The following is a 14,035-nucleotide window of genomic DNA, read 5'->3' as shown; positions in this document are numbered from 1 at the left end:
AGAAACTCTCTTGTTTCATTTATGCCCCCACCCATTATTTGGAGGTCCTAGATAGCATCATCAGCATTTTTTCTTTAAATACCTCAACATGCAGACAATGTTTTCAAATCTGGTCAGATTATTTACCATGAAATATTCAAGAAACTTTCACCATTGATTTACCTATATGGATTAAGAGTTTAAAGTATCAATGGATAAACTATAATTTTTCTTCCTTTCATATCTTTTAAATGATGCCTTCTCTACCACCCCTCCTTAATACCTAGAGAGTCAATGGTACAAAGATACATTCTGTTCTTACTCTGAAACAACTAGAGCTAAACACAAAACCTAGTATTGAGAAATATCACATAAAAATATCAGTATGATCAAGCCGATCTCCCAACTGTTAAGCACCCTGAATTAACTAACACCATGCTATGGTACCATTTTGTAAGTGAAACTACACGAGACTTAAAAAAAAGTCTGGTAACTAGCCCTTTTTAAGAACAAAGGTAGTTCTCATTACCTCCAATACTGAACAAGGAGGTAAAATTTGAACCCTTCTAGTCACTAGATTTTTGTTAGCCTTAAAAACCTATCTGTGCTGGAAATAAGGAGAAATGGCCATTCTCCACAACTGCTGCTGACGGTGGAAATGCACAGAATCTTCTCAGAGGGCCGTGTGGACAAAAGAAAAGCCCATCTTTTGATCTGAAAATTTCACTTCCAAGAACTTAACCTAAGTAAATCCCAGCATAAAGCATGCAGTAAGGATGTTCTTCCCAGTGTTGTTTATAATAGAGAAAAACTGTTTACAACCTAAATGTTCAACAGAGCATTACTATAATTAAGCAACATCCAAATAAACACACACCAAGGGTTCAAAAGCCTAAAACCACATATGCATATGCACATAAAAATAGCATATATGTTACAAATGAGAGGGGAAGTCTTGCTGTTCATCAATTTTAATCACCTCTTTCTAATAAATTTCATTTTAATTTCAGCTGCACCTTCTTAATCTGTGCCAAGTTTTTCAAAGAGCAAAGCTTAGAGCTTTGGATACATAGGATTCACATCCTTGAAAATACAGGACTCAATGATTAAGTTCCAGAAAAGTGAACTCTAGAATTAAAATAGCATATACACAATAGTAACAAGAAAAAAAAAAAAAAAGAAATCTAGACAAAGCGTTCTGAGAAGATGCCAGCATGTTAGTAAGAACTCAAAGGGAGGGGTGCCTAGGTAGCTCAGTCGGTTAAGGGTCTGCCTTGGGCTCCCCCCCCACTTCCTGCTCCTGTTCTCTCTCTATCCCTGTTTTTTTTTTCTCTCTCTCTCTCTAATAAATAAAATCTTAAAAAAAGAAGAAGAAGAACAACAACAACAACAACAACAACCCGAAGGAAGCATTACACAATCTAGTACAACGTAATACCGCTCACTTTATCCATGACCCAGCCCAGAGTCTCTCAAGCTTGGCATCACAGACACTTTGGGCTAATTCTTTACTGCTGTGGCTTTTCCCGTGCATAAGATGATGCTCAGAGGCATTCAGACCTCTAACTCATCCTATGTTAGTAGTAGCCCTCCCATTCTCGACAAACAAAAAATGTTTCCAGAACTTCCTAAATGTCCGCTGAGGGTAAATTCACCCTGGCTGAGAACCACTCATCTAACTTTTACACTTGTATGTCTGTATGCACAACATTCCATTCCATCTCACTCTTCAAAAAACAACTCTTGGCTTCAAGGAGCTAATAATCTAAAGGCAAAAGATGCTAGAGTCAAGAAGTTTTAGAACTTTATTGCAATATCCTGTATATAAGGAGGGCTTCAAAATTAAAGACTGGGAGTTTTGTCCACCACAGACCTATCTTCCCTCCTTCACAACTTACAGACATAATATAATGGCTTATATTAAACTGAACAAATTCCTTGAAACAGAGATCCACACTGTCATCTTCAGTCAGCTACCCTGTATTTAGGGCCAAATGGATTTCATTTCATCTCATCTAGTCATACCACTTAGGTTCAGATCCCTGCTCTACCATTTACTAACTCCATGATATTGACCAAGTTACTTAACTTCCTTATGCCTCAGATCTCTCAAGTTTAAAACAGAAGTAATAACAATCAACTTAACTTATGGGAACCAGGTGAATATAAAATGCTTAAAATAGTGCTTAGTGTTCAGTAAGTGCCCAATAAGTATCAGTGACTTGGTACTATTTTAACTAGAAGCCCATTAAGGCAGGCACCATGATCACCAATCTACAGATGAAGAAACAGGCCAAGAGATTAAGAAACTTGCCTGTGGTCACAAAACTGTAAGGCTATGGTGCAATGATTCCAAAACAGTCCGTATGATTCCAGGGTCCATAATTTTTCCATTATGTCAATAAAACTACATTAAGATTCATTAACTATCAAGATCAGTCTTATTTCAAAATAACCAACACAAGACATTTTCAGTAAAGATTAATTTAGAATCCTTAACTAAATTCTAGCGTATTACTGAATTAAGGTCACACTGCTTTTACACAGGAACATAGACAATGTTCAGTTTTGTTATCCCATTTTAAATGGTTCTTATTTATATGCACCTTAGTTTTAGACATTATTTATATATTATACCAAAGCAGCTTATTAAAATTAGTCTTCTAAAAGACCATCAACACCCAAGGATAACACAGGGTTGTCTGAGTCAGACGTTATCTTGTATACATTCACTAAGTGTCTTGTTCTTACTCCAAGGTCACTGACTTTGTAAATGACAGATTTTGTTCCCAAGTCCCAGAAGGCTCTGGTGAAACTCCGGATTTCTTTGATTTGCCCTTATCTTACACCTAAGTCCTTAATGACTCCCAAACACGCCACACATGCTATGTACAATGGCTGGCTGTCACGTAACTTACTAATCTTTCTTGCTTCAACTTTGTTCCTCCCCATAAACCAACAACTGGTGCATCACCTTCTCCTGAAACCGTTTCACTACAGTTGTTAGCTTTCCAACATTACATACACTGTCAATGACATGTTCTTCAACCTGGACTTTTAAAAATTACTCATCTTAGAGCTGGGAGAAAGTCAGAACACGGGTCAAATGGCTAGGACCTGTATGTAGAACTTTCTGGTCCTCCAAAATGAGAATGAAAAGTGACCCAGAAATTTAGCCCAACCCTCTGGTTTTACAAAGAACACTGAGACACAGGTAACTGTGTGAAATCTCTAACCTAAGATAACTCTTGGAGATAAAGAGTTTGGTCTTGGCCATTTGGGCCCTCTTAATCTGCTTTGCTCTTCTGCTTACTCATTTGGATTTTAACATTTGTCCCTGCCTCTACCGTTCAGTATCCTCTCTCAGTACAGTGACGATCCGCCACGCTCATTTTGAGTAAACAGTCCAAATAACCCCACTCCCAACCCACTGCTCTGTAACAGAGAAAGAGGCTGAGAATCTCTGGCATTTAGGACCGAAATTTTGCCCATCCTTCGGGTTACTCTTTACTGGTCTTCTATAACAAGTCAGTTGTACTCACTTTCTCTGCACAAGATTCATTTTCCTACTCACCAAAGGAAAAAAGAGAAAATCTCATTTTAGCACCCAGGTCCGGAAATCTCACTCTTCCTTCCTCATTATTTTGGTAGACTTTGCATTAAATTACTAACTTATCGATCATCAAACTCTTGCTCACTAGTCTATCACTTCCTCCTTGGCTGTCAATTAAGGCTACAAGCAGGTAATTAGCACTCAAACCATGAATTCTAGATACTGCAAGATGTACACCATTCAAAAATCTTCACCTCCCTCACTGTCAACCAAATGAAAACATCTCACTCTTGACCTTCTCTTATATGGTTCCCACCTCCCTGTCTTGATTCTCCTCCAACAAAGCTCACTCCAAAACCACGCTTTGCGAAGCCTTTCCTGAGGGTTTCAATTTCCTTTGAACTATGTAGCATTTTGTTCATGAGCACCCTATGGGAATTATATATCTGGGATTTTTCACAGGCACTCCGTATTATCAATTATTAGGGGACAAAATCTACGGTTCTTAGTTTTGTTCTTCCCCATACTGCTTAGCAAAGTGTCTTGCACATATACCAAGCTCTCAAATACAGTTGCCAACTTGAAGATGGGCTTTCCCGGGATTTCTTTATAGGCTGCATATCAAGTAGCAACTAGTTTCTGAAGCCACATTTTGTTAGTAAAAATATTTTACTTACACCCTTGGCATCTCTAATCAAACTAAATTCTATTTCACTTGGCAGAAAAAATTGTCCTCATTTCAGGGGTTCTCTCCTATACTTGGCCTCTCTTTCAAGTCACTTGTCAACTAAACACAACTCTTCTCTACTCGTGCCATCATAAAAACTAAATTTCTAAGAACCACAAAATAAAGATATTCCTTCAGCCCAGAGTTCACTTGCAGGAGAACAGGAAAAGCTCTGTGGTAATTCTGAATGGGGGCGAGGTAAGTAATAAAATGCGAAGTAATAAAACTGAAGATAAAGAGACTGAAACACGCTGTGAGAGCCACCAAAGTAGGACATACAGAGAGAAGCCTCTCCTTAACATAACGGAATCTGCAGGAGTACTCCCTTGCTAACAGAGTCAGTGTTGTGAATAACCATCACAATATGCTACTGAAGTCTGCCATCACTTTCAAGTTGGCAAATTTCTTGAAGACAAGTTGCAGCAATTCAGTTTCAAAAGCTTTTAAAGTGCCTCTTCCATGCCAGCCTGAGTGGAGCTAAGACCTATAAATATAACATAAAGTACACTCTGTGCATTGCCCCTTTACCTGCTAGCTCCATTAGCCATAATTTTGACCAGATCGCCCATTATTTGTATTAAAAAATGAAGTTAAAGAAGTAAAAAGGAAAATTTCCTGCCACATGTTATCTGATGGGGCAAGAAAGAGAGGGCTGGGAAGGAAAGAAGCATTTTCTCTGCTACTGCTTCCTGAATAATCACCAATCTAGCATGCTTGCCTTTCAAGCCCACCTAAAATGCCAAGAATCAGTGGGCCTTTTGTAAAAATGGTACTTAAAAAAAAACCACCCCAGGATATAACGCTGGCATTTTAAAATTTAAAAACTTACGTTATTGATCAAAAGCTCCAATGCCATGACAAAGCTAAAAATATTCTCTCCCCCTAGAAAGAGTGAATCAGAGCGGTCACCTACTCCACCCAATAGGCGCCCTTGTTAAGACTGGACAATTCAAAACCTGGAAAGCTTTCCTTGCCTGCCCCACACTAGAAACGAATTTGATTTGACACATTAGTATTTAAGTGTAACTAAGTAATAGCAAGACAATGTTACCAAATACTGAAATTTATCAGGACATTTTGTGCTTTGGATTTATCTGTACCTTCTTCACAGTTACGGAACTTTCCCCACCCCCTCCACTCCTTTTAGCACGGAAAAGCTCAACAGATAACTGTTTCTTGAAAAATGAAGTACCTGCTCAGTTTTGCGAAGTAAATTTCCATTACTAGGTTTGGGACGAAAACCTACTACACACAGTCTATATCGAAAAGGTGCCTGCACCTTCTTTCAAACAGGCTGGAGCCTGTGAGTTGATTCCGTTCGTTTAAAGGGGTTCCCAGATCGCCTCAGTACGCTTGAGAAAAGGGTTTTCAGTCTTGCACAAACCTACTTGGATGTTTCAAAGTTACACAGTTTGGAAAAGCAGCTTTCTGAGTGTTAAGAACTGAAGCAACACATGCAGGAGGGCCAAGGCTAAGCTTGTCAAACCCTCCACACGTCGGCAGACGACTAGGCAAGGCCCGGCGCACACGTCTCTTTCCCATTCCCATGAAATTCTCAATGAAAGGCTTCACACACAAAAGGGCCTTGGCGCCCCAGTCGCACAATTCCCGAGCTCCCGCCGCCCGGTGTCTCCCCAGCCCGGACCACTGCAGCACTCACCAGCACCGTGGTGCAGATGGACCTCAGCTCGGACTCCACTTTCTCCCGATAGTCCTTAATCAGCTGCAACTTCTTGTCCGAGGTGTCGGTTTTCTGCTCGATGCTCGAGATGACCCTCCAGGCGGACCTGCGGCCGCCGACCACGTTCTTGTAGGCCACCGAGAGCAGGTTGCGCTCCTCGTTGGACAGCTCGGCGCCCTGCTCGGTCACGGCCTTCATGCAGGTGGCCATGTCGTCGTAGCGCTCGGCCTGTTCGGCCAGCTTCGCCTTCTGGATCAGCTCCGTCTTCTCCATGGGGACGCGGAGAGGTGAGCGAGGGCGAGCACCGACCCGGATCGGGAGGAGGCGTGCGGACGGCCTGCGGGCGGGCGGGGGCGCACACAGAAAGGCGGGGGCGGCGCCGTCAGACAATGCGCCCGCCGCCCCTGGCCGCCCGCCGCCCGCCAGCCGCCCCTTTTGTCCGTCCCCGCACGCGCCGCCCAGTTGAATTTCCCTCCCCCGCCCACGCTCCCCGCCGGCGCCCGGGAGGCCGAGGGGCGCCCCGCGGAGGCGGCCCGCGGCAGGGGAGGAGAAAGAGCCGCTCCCGCGCCCGCCCGGCCCAAGATGGAAGCGGCCGTTGGCCCACACCTTGCCGCCAGAGCCGTCCCTGAGGAGCGCGGCGTCGAGGCCGGCCGCTCCCGGGGGCCGGCCTCCCGCCCTGCCCTCAGGCCCAGCCAGGCCCAGGAAGGGCCAGGGGCTACGGCAACGCTCACCTTCACGTCTCCGCGGCCGCGGCGCGAGTCCCACCACTTTGATCCGCTTTTGGCTTTAGCCGAGGACCCTCCCGTCTCAGCCTACCCCGGAGCCGAGGGGCGGGCCGTCGCGCCGCGGCCCTCGCTCTTGCCGCCCAATGACGCGCCGAGCTGCTCCCTAGAGTCCCGCCTCCAGCTCCGCGGCTAGCCAATGAAGACTGAGCGCGCGGAAGGGGGCAAAGAGGGCGGGGCGGGAGGGGAAGCGGAGGCTAGGAGGGTGGGTCGGCTTGGGCAAGTTCGGTTGGCCGGCAGGCTGCGGCTTCGGCCACGGGGTTTCCTCCAATTAGATCCAGGGTAAAAGGACGTCACTGTTGCCATGGCGATGCTGTTACCAACTCCCCTCATCCTCCCCGCCACCCCCAGCACTTGTGGGTGCGGCACGGGAGCGGGAGGCTTACCCCACCTCTCCGGCGGTGGCCGCGTCCCCTGCTGCGGCACCGCTGCAGATGGTGCATTGCATCTTGTGGGCTAACGCCGCTGCGGCTCTCCCCGGCTCCGCTGAGCAGGGCCCGGGATGGTGACAGAAGCGGCTGTGGGTCGCACGAGCTCGTTCTTTCCTCCACCTTCCTTCCCGTTCGTGACAAAGGTTTGGAGCTCCATACCCTGAACCCAGCCTTGAATGACGTTGCGATTGGAGCTCCGAATCAGAAAAAATCCCATCCCCATTGAAGAGGAATTCGTCCCTGGAGAAAGTCGCTTAAGAACGACTTTTTAGGATCAGCTCAAGTTTTCAGACGGGCACCCAAAGCCAAAAATTCCCTTGGAAAATTCCCAAGAAACTCCAGGCAGGTCTCTCCCGCAATGGCCGGGTATTCTGATTATATTCTGACACTCGGGATAATCCGGAGTAAAGCACGCATTAAACAGCCCTGCCCGCCCAAAGCAGCTGTTCTTATATCTCCGTCTAGTCTTTCCAGATTATTGTCTAAATACATGTTTTTTTTTCACATCGTTTTATGTGTAATTGGGTTTTATTTTCTGATGTTATTTTTGAGAGGACACTAGAAAACCTAGACTTCTAGATGCTCACTTTCGACTTCTAGACTTTTCCTGTTCAGACCCTTCCGAAGTGAGAAAGTTTGCCCCAGATGCCTTTTACTGGGGACATCACTAGCACTTTCTTTTCTCTTTACACTAGGCACACCCCTCCAACCACACCCTTCTCTCCTGGTCTGACAAATCAGGTGCCTGTCCCAGGTATCCGGGAAGAGGCCTCTGTGCCATCTTAAGATGAAAATTGCCATCTGGGCTCACACACTGCTGCGATTCCAGTTCCAGCAAGTCCAAGGGAATAGATCTTTGAAAGCCAAAGAATGCCACAGCAGAGAAAGAATTTCAGATCCAATGGTGGCGGGGCGGCTGGAGCAGATCTGGAGAATCTCTAGAATGGATGATCTGACAGTTCACACAGATGGCAGGAGAAGGTACAGACTCTCCAGAAATGTAAACTCCCTCCTACGTGCCCCTCCCTGTCCTAACTTGTAAAGGTTGCTTTGTGCTTTGATGGACAGGAGAGGCCTGGGTTGGAAAGCGCCTGTGTCAATGCAAAAATGCCTCACTATGTCCTAGCATTCTAATGTAGGGCCCTGCTGTTATTTCTGGAATCCCTGGGGCCAAGCTGCAGACACACAGTGTTTATGGCCATGTGGGCTGGGATGGAGCCGGACACCAAGAAATCCCAATAGAAAGAATTTGCATGTGGAAGGTCAGATAAAATGCTTTCTGTATAACCAGGGAACTTCAAGCTTAGAAATTAGAGACAGCAGTGGCAAGGGGACATACCGGTGGAGGTGGACAGGGGACAGAGACCCTTGAAGGCTATCATCAGGGGACTGGCCCTCTGTGGTAGGCAGGGAGGGAAGGGGCAAGCACACTAATTCTTTGTCAGAAAATCTGGGCTGTGCTGCCATCTCCCTGGGTGACCTTGGGCAAGTTTTTGCTGCTCTCTGTAACTCAGTCTCTAAAATATCTGCTTTCCTTCAATCATCAAATATTCATTGAGCACCAGCTCATACAGTTACAATCATCTGCAATCATGGGTGAAATGTGCTTCAAAATAATGGCACACTATGAAATTACAAAGTATTTTATGGGGGTCTCGAGGGACACGGGCATATCTGAACACCTCTACAACGACAGAACTTGGGAAGAGAAAATTAAAGCCCTGGGCACTTCAGGTTCCCCAACACATAAAAAGCTAACACTTACTGAGTGAATACATGCGTCAAACACCATTTTAAGTCTTTTGTATTAACTTATTTAATCTGCTTAATGCCACGTGAAGTCCACACTACTATGATCATCCCCTCTGTCTCATGGATAAGGAATCTGAAGCACAGAGAGATTAAGCATTATGTGCAGAACTCCTAGCTGGATGTGGACCTTTGCAGGTGATCTGGGCACCCAAGCCCATTTCTGTTTCCAGTCTGCCAGATCTTTGCTCGGTGCCGTAGGGACTCGAGGAAAGATCAGACTAGTCTCTGTCCTCCAGGAGTTTCACCTCCTGTAAGGATAAAATACGTTAAACCTTCACATCCAACATGCTGGCAAGCACTCTAGGGAACAGACAACTCGCAAAGAAAGTACTGACAAGTTACTACTTATTTGTCTGATGTTCTTGTTATTTTTCACTAAATTCCTTGGTGAGAAGAAGCTGCTGGAGCCAGAGGAAGCATACTGATTCTGAAGCCTGAAGATCCGACATTCCAGCCCGGCTATTTATTTCCAGTTTGACCTTGGACGCCGTGATCCCCTCCAGACTTCAGTTCCCTAACCCGCGAAAATCATCATACATCACACGATTGTTGTAGAGCTATCACATAGGAAGATGTTGTGCGTATAGCAAATGTTCAGTAAATGCTAGTTTTCTTCCTTCCTTCCCTCTGTTTGGGGATGGGACACAGAGGAGGGAGGGAGATGCCCGTCTGCAGCGCAGCGAGGAGCTTATCTCTTCAATCACTTCCTAATTAGTGGAGTTAATGGCCTGCAGAATGGCCATTGTCGGTGTACATTTCAGAATGAATGAGTCCTCCCAGTTGAGTTTACTCGTAAATTGTTTCGGTGGCTTATTTGCACAGAGCAGTGGGTCATTTCAGAGGAACTTCTTCCTCTCCCTCCATATGGTGGATATTTTACTGACAAACAAACATTTGAGTAGGTCTCTTCACCCGAATCCCTGTGTAATCATTATCAATATTTCTGTTTAGTGGCTCATTGAAGAGCCGCCCCCTCTGTTCACTCTACCTGGATGCACTAAATGAGATCCACATAGAGCCCAGACGGGCAGAGAAATCAAGGGAGCTTGGTCAGGGAAGTCTTCCAGACTTTCTCTGGTGTAAGGCCGGGTCAGGCCTAAAGGACTCAGTTTCCCATCAGGCCTGCCATGGGAGAAGTTTATTCTTGCCATCTCTAGGCATTCCTCTGTGCCCATAGTTATCCCATTTCTGGCATCTCCTGGACATCCCTGGGGCCACATAACTGTGTGCTTTAAGGAAAAAAAACATATCAGGTCATTCCTTCATTTAAAACCATGTAAGTCGGGGCGCCTGGGTGGCTCAGTGGGTTAAGCCGCTGCCTTCGGCTCAGGTCATGATCTCAGGGTCCTGGGATTGAGCCCCGCATCAGGCTCTCTGCTCAGCAGGGAGCCTGCTTCCTCCTCTCTCTCTACCTGCCTCTCTGCCTGCTTGTGATCTCTCTCTGTCAAATAAATAAATAAAATCTTTAAAAAAAAATAAATAAAACCATGTAAGTCTCTTAGAGCCTGGGTGGCTCAGTTGGTTAAGCATCTGACTCTTAACCTCAGCTCAGGTCACGATCTCAGGGTCCTAAGTTCGAGTCCTGCATTGAGTGCAGTGTGCAGCCTACTTAAAAACAAACACGTAAGTCTTCAAACGATATTTCTTCTGTCACGACTTGTGTTTTAAGAGGAGAGTAAGCTCTTCCATTTGAAGAACAAAACTTCACTGGTAGGATGTCAGGAATCCTGAAGCAGCTTTTGGTCACCTGGCCTCTTGGGGAAGGGTCCCGGTACTCTGCCATTTCCCCAGCATTTCCTATGTGCCAGGCAACAGAGTATTTTTTAAAACGTTTGATCGCTTTTGTAATGATGATAGTGGTGATAATGTTAACTGAAAATGAAATAGCATTCATTCTACCAAAAAAGGAAACAATACGTAAATGTTCAAGGGAGAATCCAAAGATCTTGAGAGCCTGACTCTGAGAGGTGACCGCTGCTAGTGTTTTGTTGATCGCCTTCTAGATAGCTCTCTTTTTGTGTGGATACATGTATGTGGTTTTACATTAATGAGATGGCATTCTTCACTTTGTTCAGTGTGATGGCTAATTTAATGGCTCAACCTGGTTGAGCCATGGGGTGCCCAGGTATTTGATCAAACATTATTCTGTGACGGTGTTTTGGGGAGAGATTTCGGTAAATTGGTGGGCTTTGAGTAAGCGGATTGTGCTCTGTGTACTGTGGGTGGGCCACATCCAATCAGCCAAAGGCCTGAAAACAACAAAAGAGTAGCTTCACTTGAGCAAGAGAGACTTCTCCAGCAGATGGTCTTTGAACTTCATCTGAAATATCAACTCTTCTTCAGTTTACAGCAGACAGCCGTCAGACTCATACAGAAACATTGGTTCTCCTGGGTCTCCAGTCCATAGGCCCACCCTGCAGATTTTGGATTTGCTGATTCCTTGCAATAACTATCTTTCCGTATGTATACACATTCTATCAGTTTTCTTTCTCTGGAGAATCTTGACTAATACAACCAATAACTTTCTTTCTTTACCCAACAAATGATATGATATTTTTAAATACCTTTAAGCATATGTCTATGACATAATGATCTCTCTCAGTAAGACTATGAGCTTCCTGAGGGTAAGAGTTTTCCTTCCCTCCTTCCTTCCCTTCTTTCTTTCTTCCTTCCTTTCATTTTTAAGATTTATTTATTTATTTTAAAGAGAGGGAGAGATAATACCCAAACAGGGGAGGGGCAGAGGGAGAGGGAGAGACAGAATACTAAAGCAGACTTCTTGCTGAGAGCAGAGCCCAACCTGGGGCTTGATCCCAGAACCCTGAGATCATGACCTGAGGCAAAATCCAGAGTCAGATACCCAACCGACTGAGCCACCCAGGCGCCCCACTTTTTAAATTTTTAATATAAGATCTATGCCCAATGTAGGGCTTGAACTCATGACTCCAAGATCAAGAGTCATATGCTCTACCAACCCAGCCAGCCAGCTAGGCACCCCCAAAATTTTCTTCTTCTTCTTCTTCTTCTTCTTTTGTTTTTTTAAAAGATTTTATTTATTTATTTGACAGAGAAAGACAGCGAGAGAGGGAACACAAGCATGGGGAGTGGGAGAGGAAGAAGCAGGCTTCCTGCTGAGTGGGGAGCCCGATGTGGGACTTGATCCCAGGCCCCTGGGATCATAATCTGAGCCAACGGCAGATGCTTAAGGACTGAACCATCAAGGCGCCCCAAGAGTTCTTTTTTGATCTTGTATGTCTACTACCCTCTCAACAAAAGGCAGGTATTATAATCCCCACTGTGGTTGAACAAATAGATCCTCGGGGAGGTTACATTACCTGTCCAAATTGGTAAACAGTAGACTTAAGATTCACAAACAGGCCTGTCTGATTTCCATCTTCTTCTGCCACAATAAACCAGACTCTGAGCCACCTGTGATGGAAGAAGACAGAAGCTCTGATGTTTGCAGCCCAGGAATAATGTTTAGTCATTTGACTCTGGTGGGTGGAAGTCTCTGTTTTTACACTCAACACATCTGCAGGGAAAGGGCACCTTCTCGGTCCTGTCTGTTCCCTTTAGTTAATTACATGCCCATCTCTCCGTTTAGCCTATGGCCTTCCAGCGGGCAGGTCTTCCTCTGCCTTCCATGTCCCCGGTGTCTGATGGACCCATAGAAGGCATTTAGCGAAGTTTTGTTTTGTGAGTGAATCAAGGCCATCAAGGGGACATTTCCAATAACAGCTATTGTTTGCACTGAACCATATATGAAATCACTAGAATGGTAGGAAATTAACAAATGCCATAAACACAGGATTGCTTGTGCTATGAAGAGCATATGAAGAGCTTTGAAGTTAGCACGGAAAGTCGCTGAGCCGTCAGAAATCCTTCCTTAACTTCCCGCACGAACACGCGTACACTCCTAACTCAGGATCAGTTTCTTGCTAGGTCTTTCAACAAAGTATTGAAGGGGCTGCCACACGCCAGATACTGTCCTAGAGGCTGGGATTCCCCAAATGATTAAGACACAACCTGTGCCTACGATGACCTTGGAGGAGAGCCCAAATGCGGGTGCCAGATCTGGAGCTCAGCAGGAACTGGGAGGCTCGCCCTCCCTTTTCCGGTTCCCACGTGCTCGCCTACCCGGTTTCAAGCCTGTGGGGTCTAGAGATGGCTCTTTAGAAGGCAGAAGTAGAACTATGCCTGGGAGTCCCTCCGAATCCATTCGACCTTCTCACCTGATGATTCAAGTGGAGTGACAGCTGAGGCCTTAGAAGGCCTGTCCCCAGGAGCTGACTCGGGATCCCCTCTATGCAAGGCAATCACTTGTCAGGGTGGAGACATCAAACCCACAAAAAGCCCATGAAAAAGCTCAAGAGGTTGGTGCCCATTAGTCGAAGGGCACAGGGCAAAGATATCTTGGACAGGGCTGAGGGGTATAGCCATGGGCCTTCATCATCACACAGAAATGTTCATGATGTTCTCGTGTTGTTGCTGTTGAAGAAGTCCATTATGTACGCTCTATCTATATCTGTGTATTTGAGTTTTTGTCCACAAAACAACAGATCTTCGCCATCTCCCAAATTATGACTCATCAGCAGACAATTCAGGATAGTTGAACGCGGAACGAACACAGAACAGTTCGAGAACAATGCACACAGACGTCGATTGTGTGGCTCTCACAGTAAGTCTGTGCGCGTCGAGAGAAGGGAGACGAGCTGGAGAGATCGCGCCGACAGATGTCAGGCATCATAAGGCTTGGGAAGAAAAGGGGTCCGGGTAGGAAAAGGGGAGAGCCACCGAGAGGCGGCAGGTCTGTGTTTCCTGCCTGTCTGCTGCCCCAGTGGATGCCTCTGGAAGGGCAGAAAGGCTACCCTTGCTCCTCCTTGTGTGGGAGTCAGCTTTGGACAGGGCCGACCCCAAGAAGGTAGCTCTGGACAGCGTGTTGGAACACAGACCACCCAGCGGAGCTCGGTATCCAGAGCTAGAATCTCTTCTGCCTCTTCGCCTCCTTCGGCCATAACTAGCTCAGCCACACTGGGGGGGTGGGGACCCTTACCTCCTGGCCCCTTCCCA

General features: G+C 45.8%; 1 protein-coding gene across 1 annotated transcript in view; it reads right to left on the bottom strand.

The window, feature by feature from the left end:
- The window catches only part of LOC111154124 (tyrosine 3-monooxygenase/tryptophan 5-monooxygenase activation protein theta), a 37,059-nt gene extending 30,307 nt beyond the window's left edge, over positions 1–6,752 (bottom strand). Inside the window, exons 1-2 of the mRNA XM_022513528.1 lie at positions 6,672–6,752; positions 5,920–6,277 (exon numbers count right to left, since the gene is read on the bottom strand). Coding sequence (XP_022369236.1) covers positions 5,920–6,213 — 294 coding nt within the window. The 5' untranslated portion in view covers positions 6,214–6,277; positions 6,672–6,752. The remainder of the gene's footprint in view (positions 1–5,919; positions 6,278–6,671) is intronic.
- Between the last annotated feature and the right edge of the window lie 7,283 nt (positions 6,753–14,035).

Source organism: Enhydra lutris, unplaced genomic scaffold (genome assembly GCF_002288905.1).
Source record: "Enhydra lutris kenyoni isolate GAN:26980312 unplaced genomic scaffold, ASM228890v2 scaffoldscaffold35, whole genome shotgun sequence".
Classification (NCBI taxonomy): Eukaryota; Metazoa; Chordata; class Mammalia; order Carnivora; family Mustelidae; genus Enhydra; species Enhydra lutris.
The sequence above is the reverse complement of the archived record's forward strand: the minus strand, read 5'-3'. Positions and strand labels throughout refer to the sequence as shown.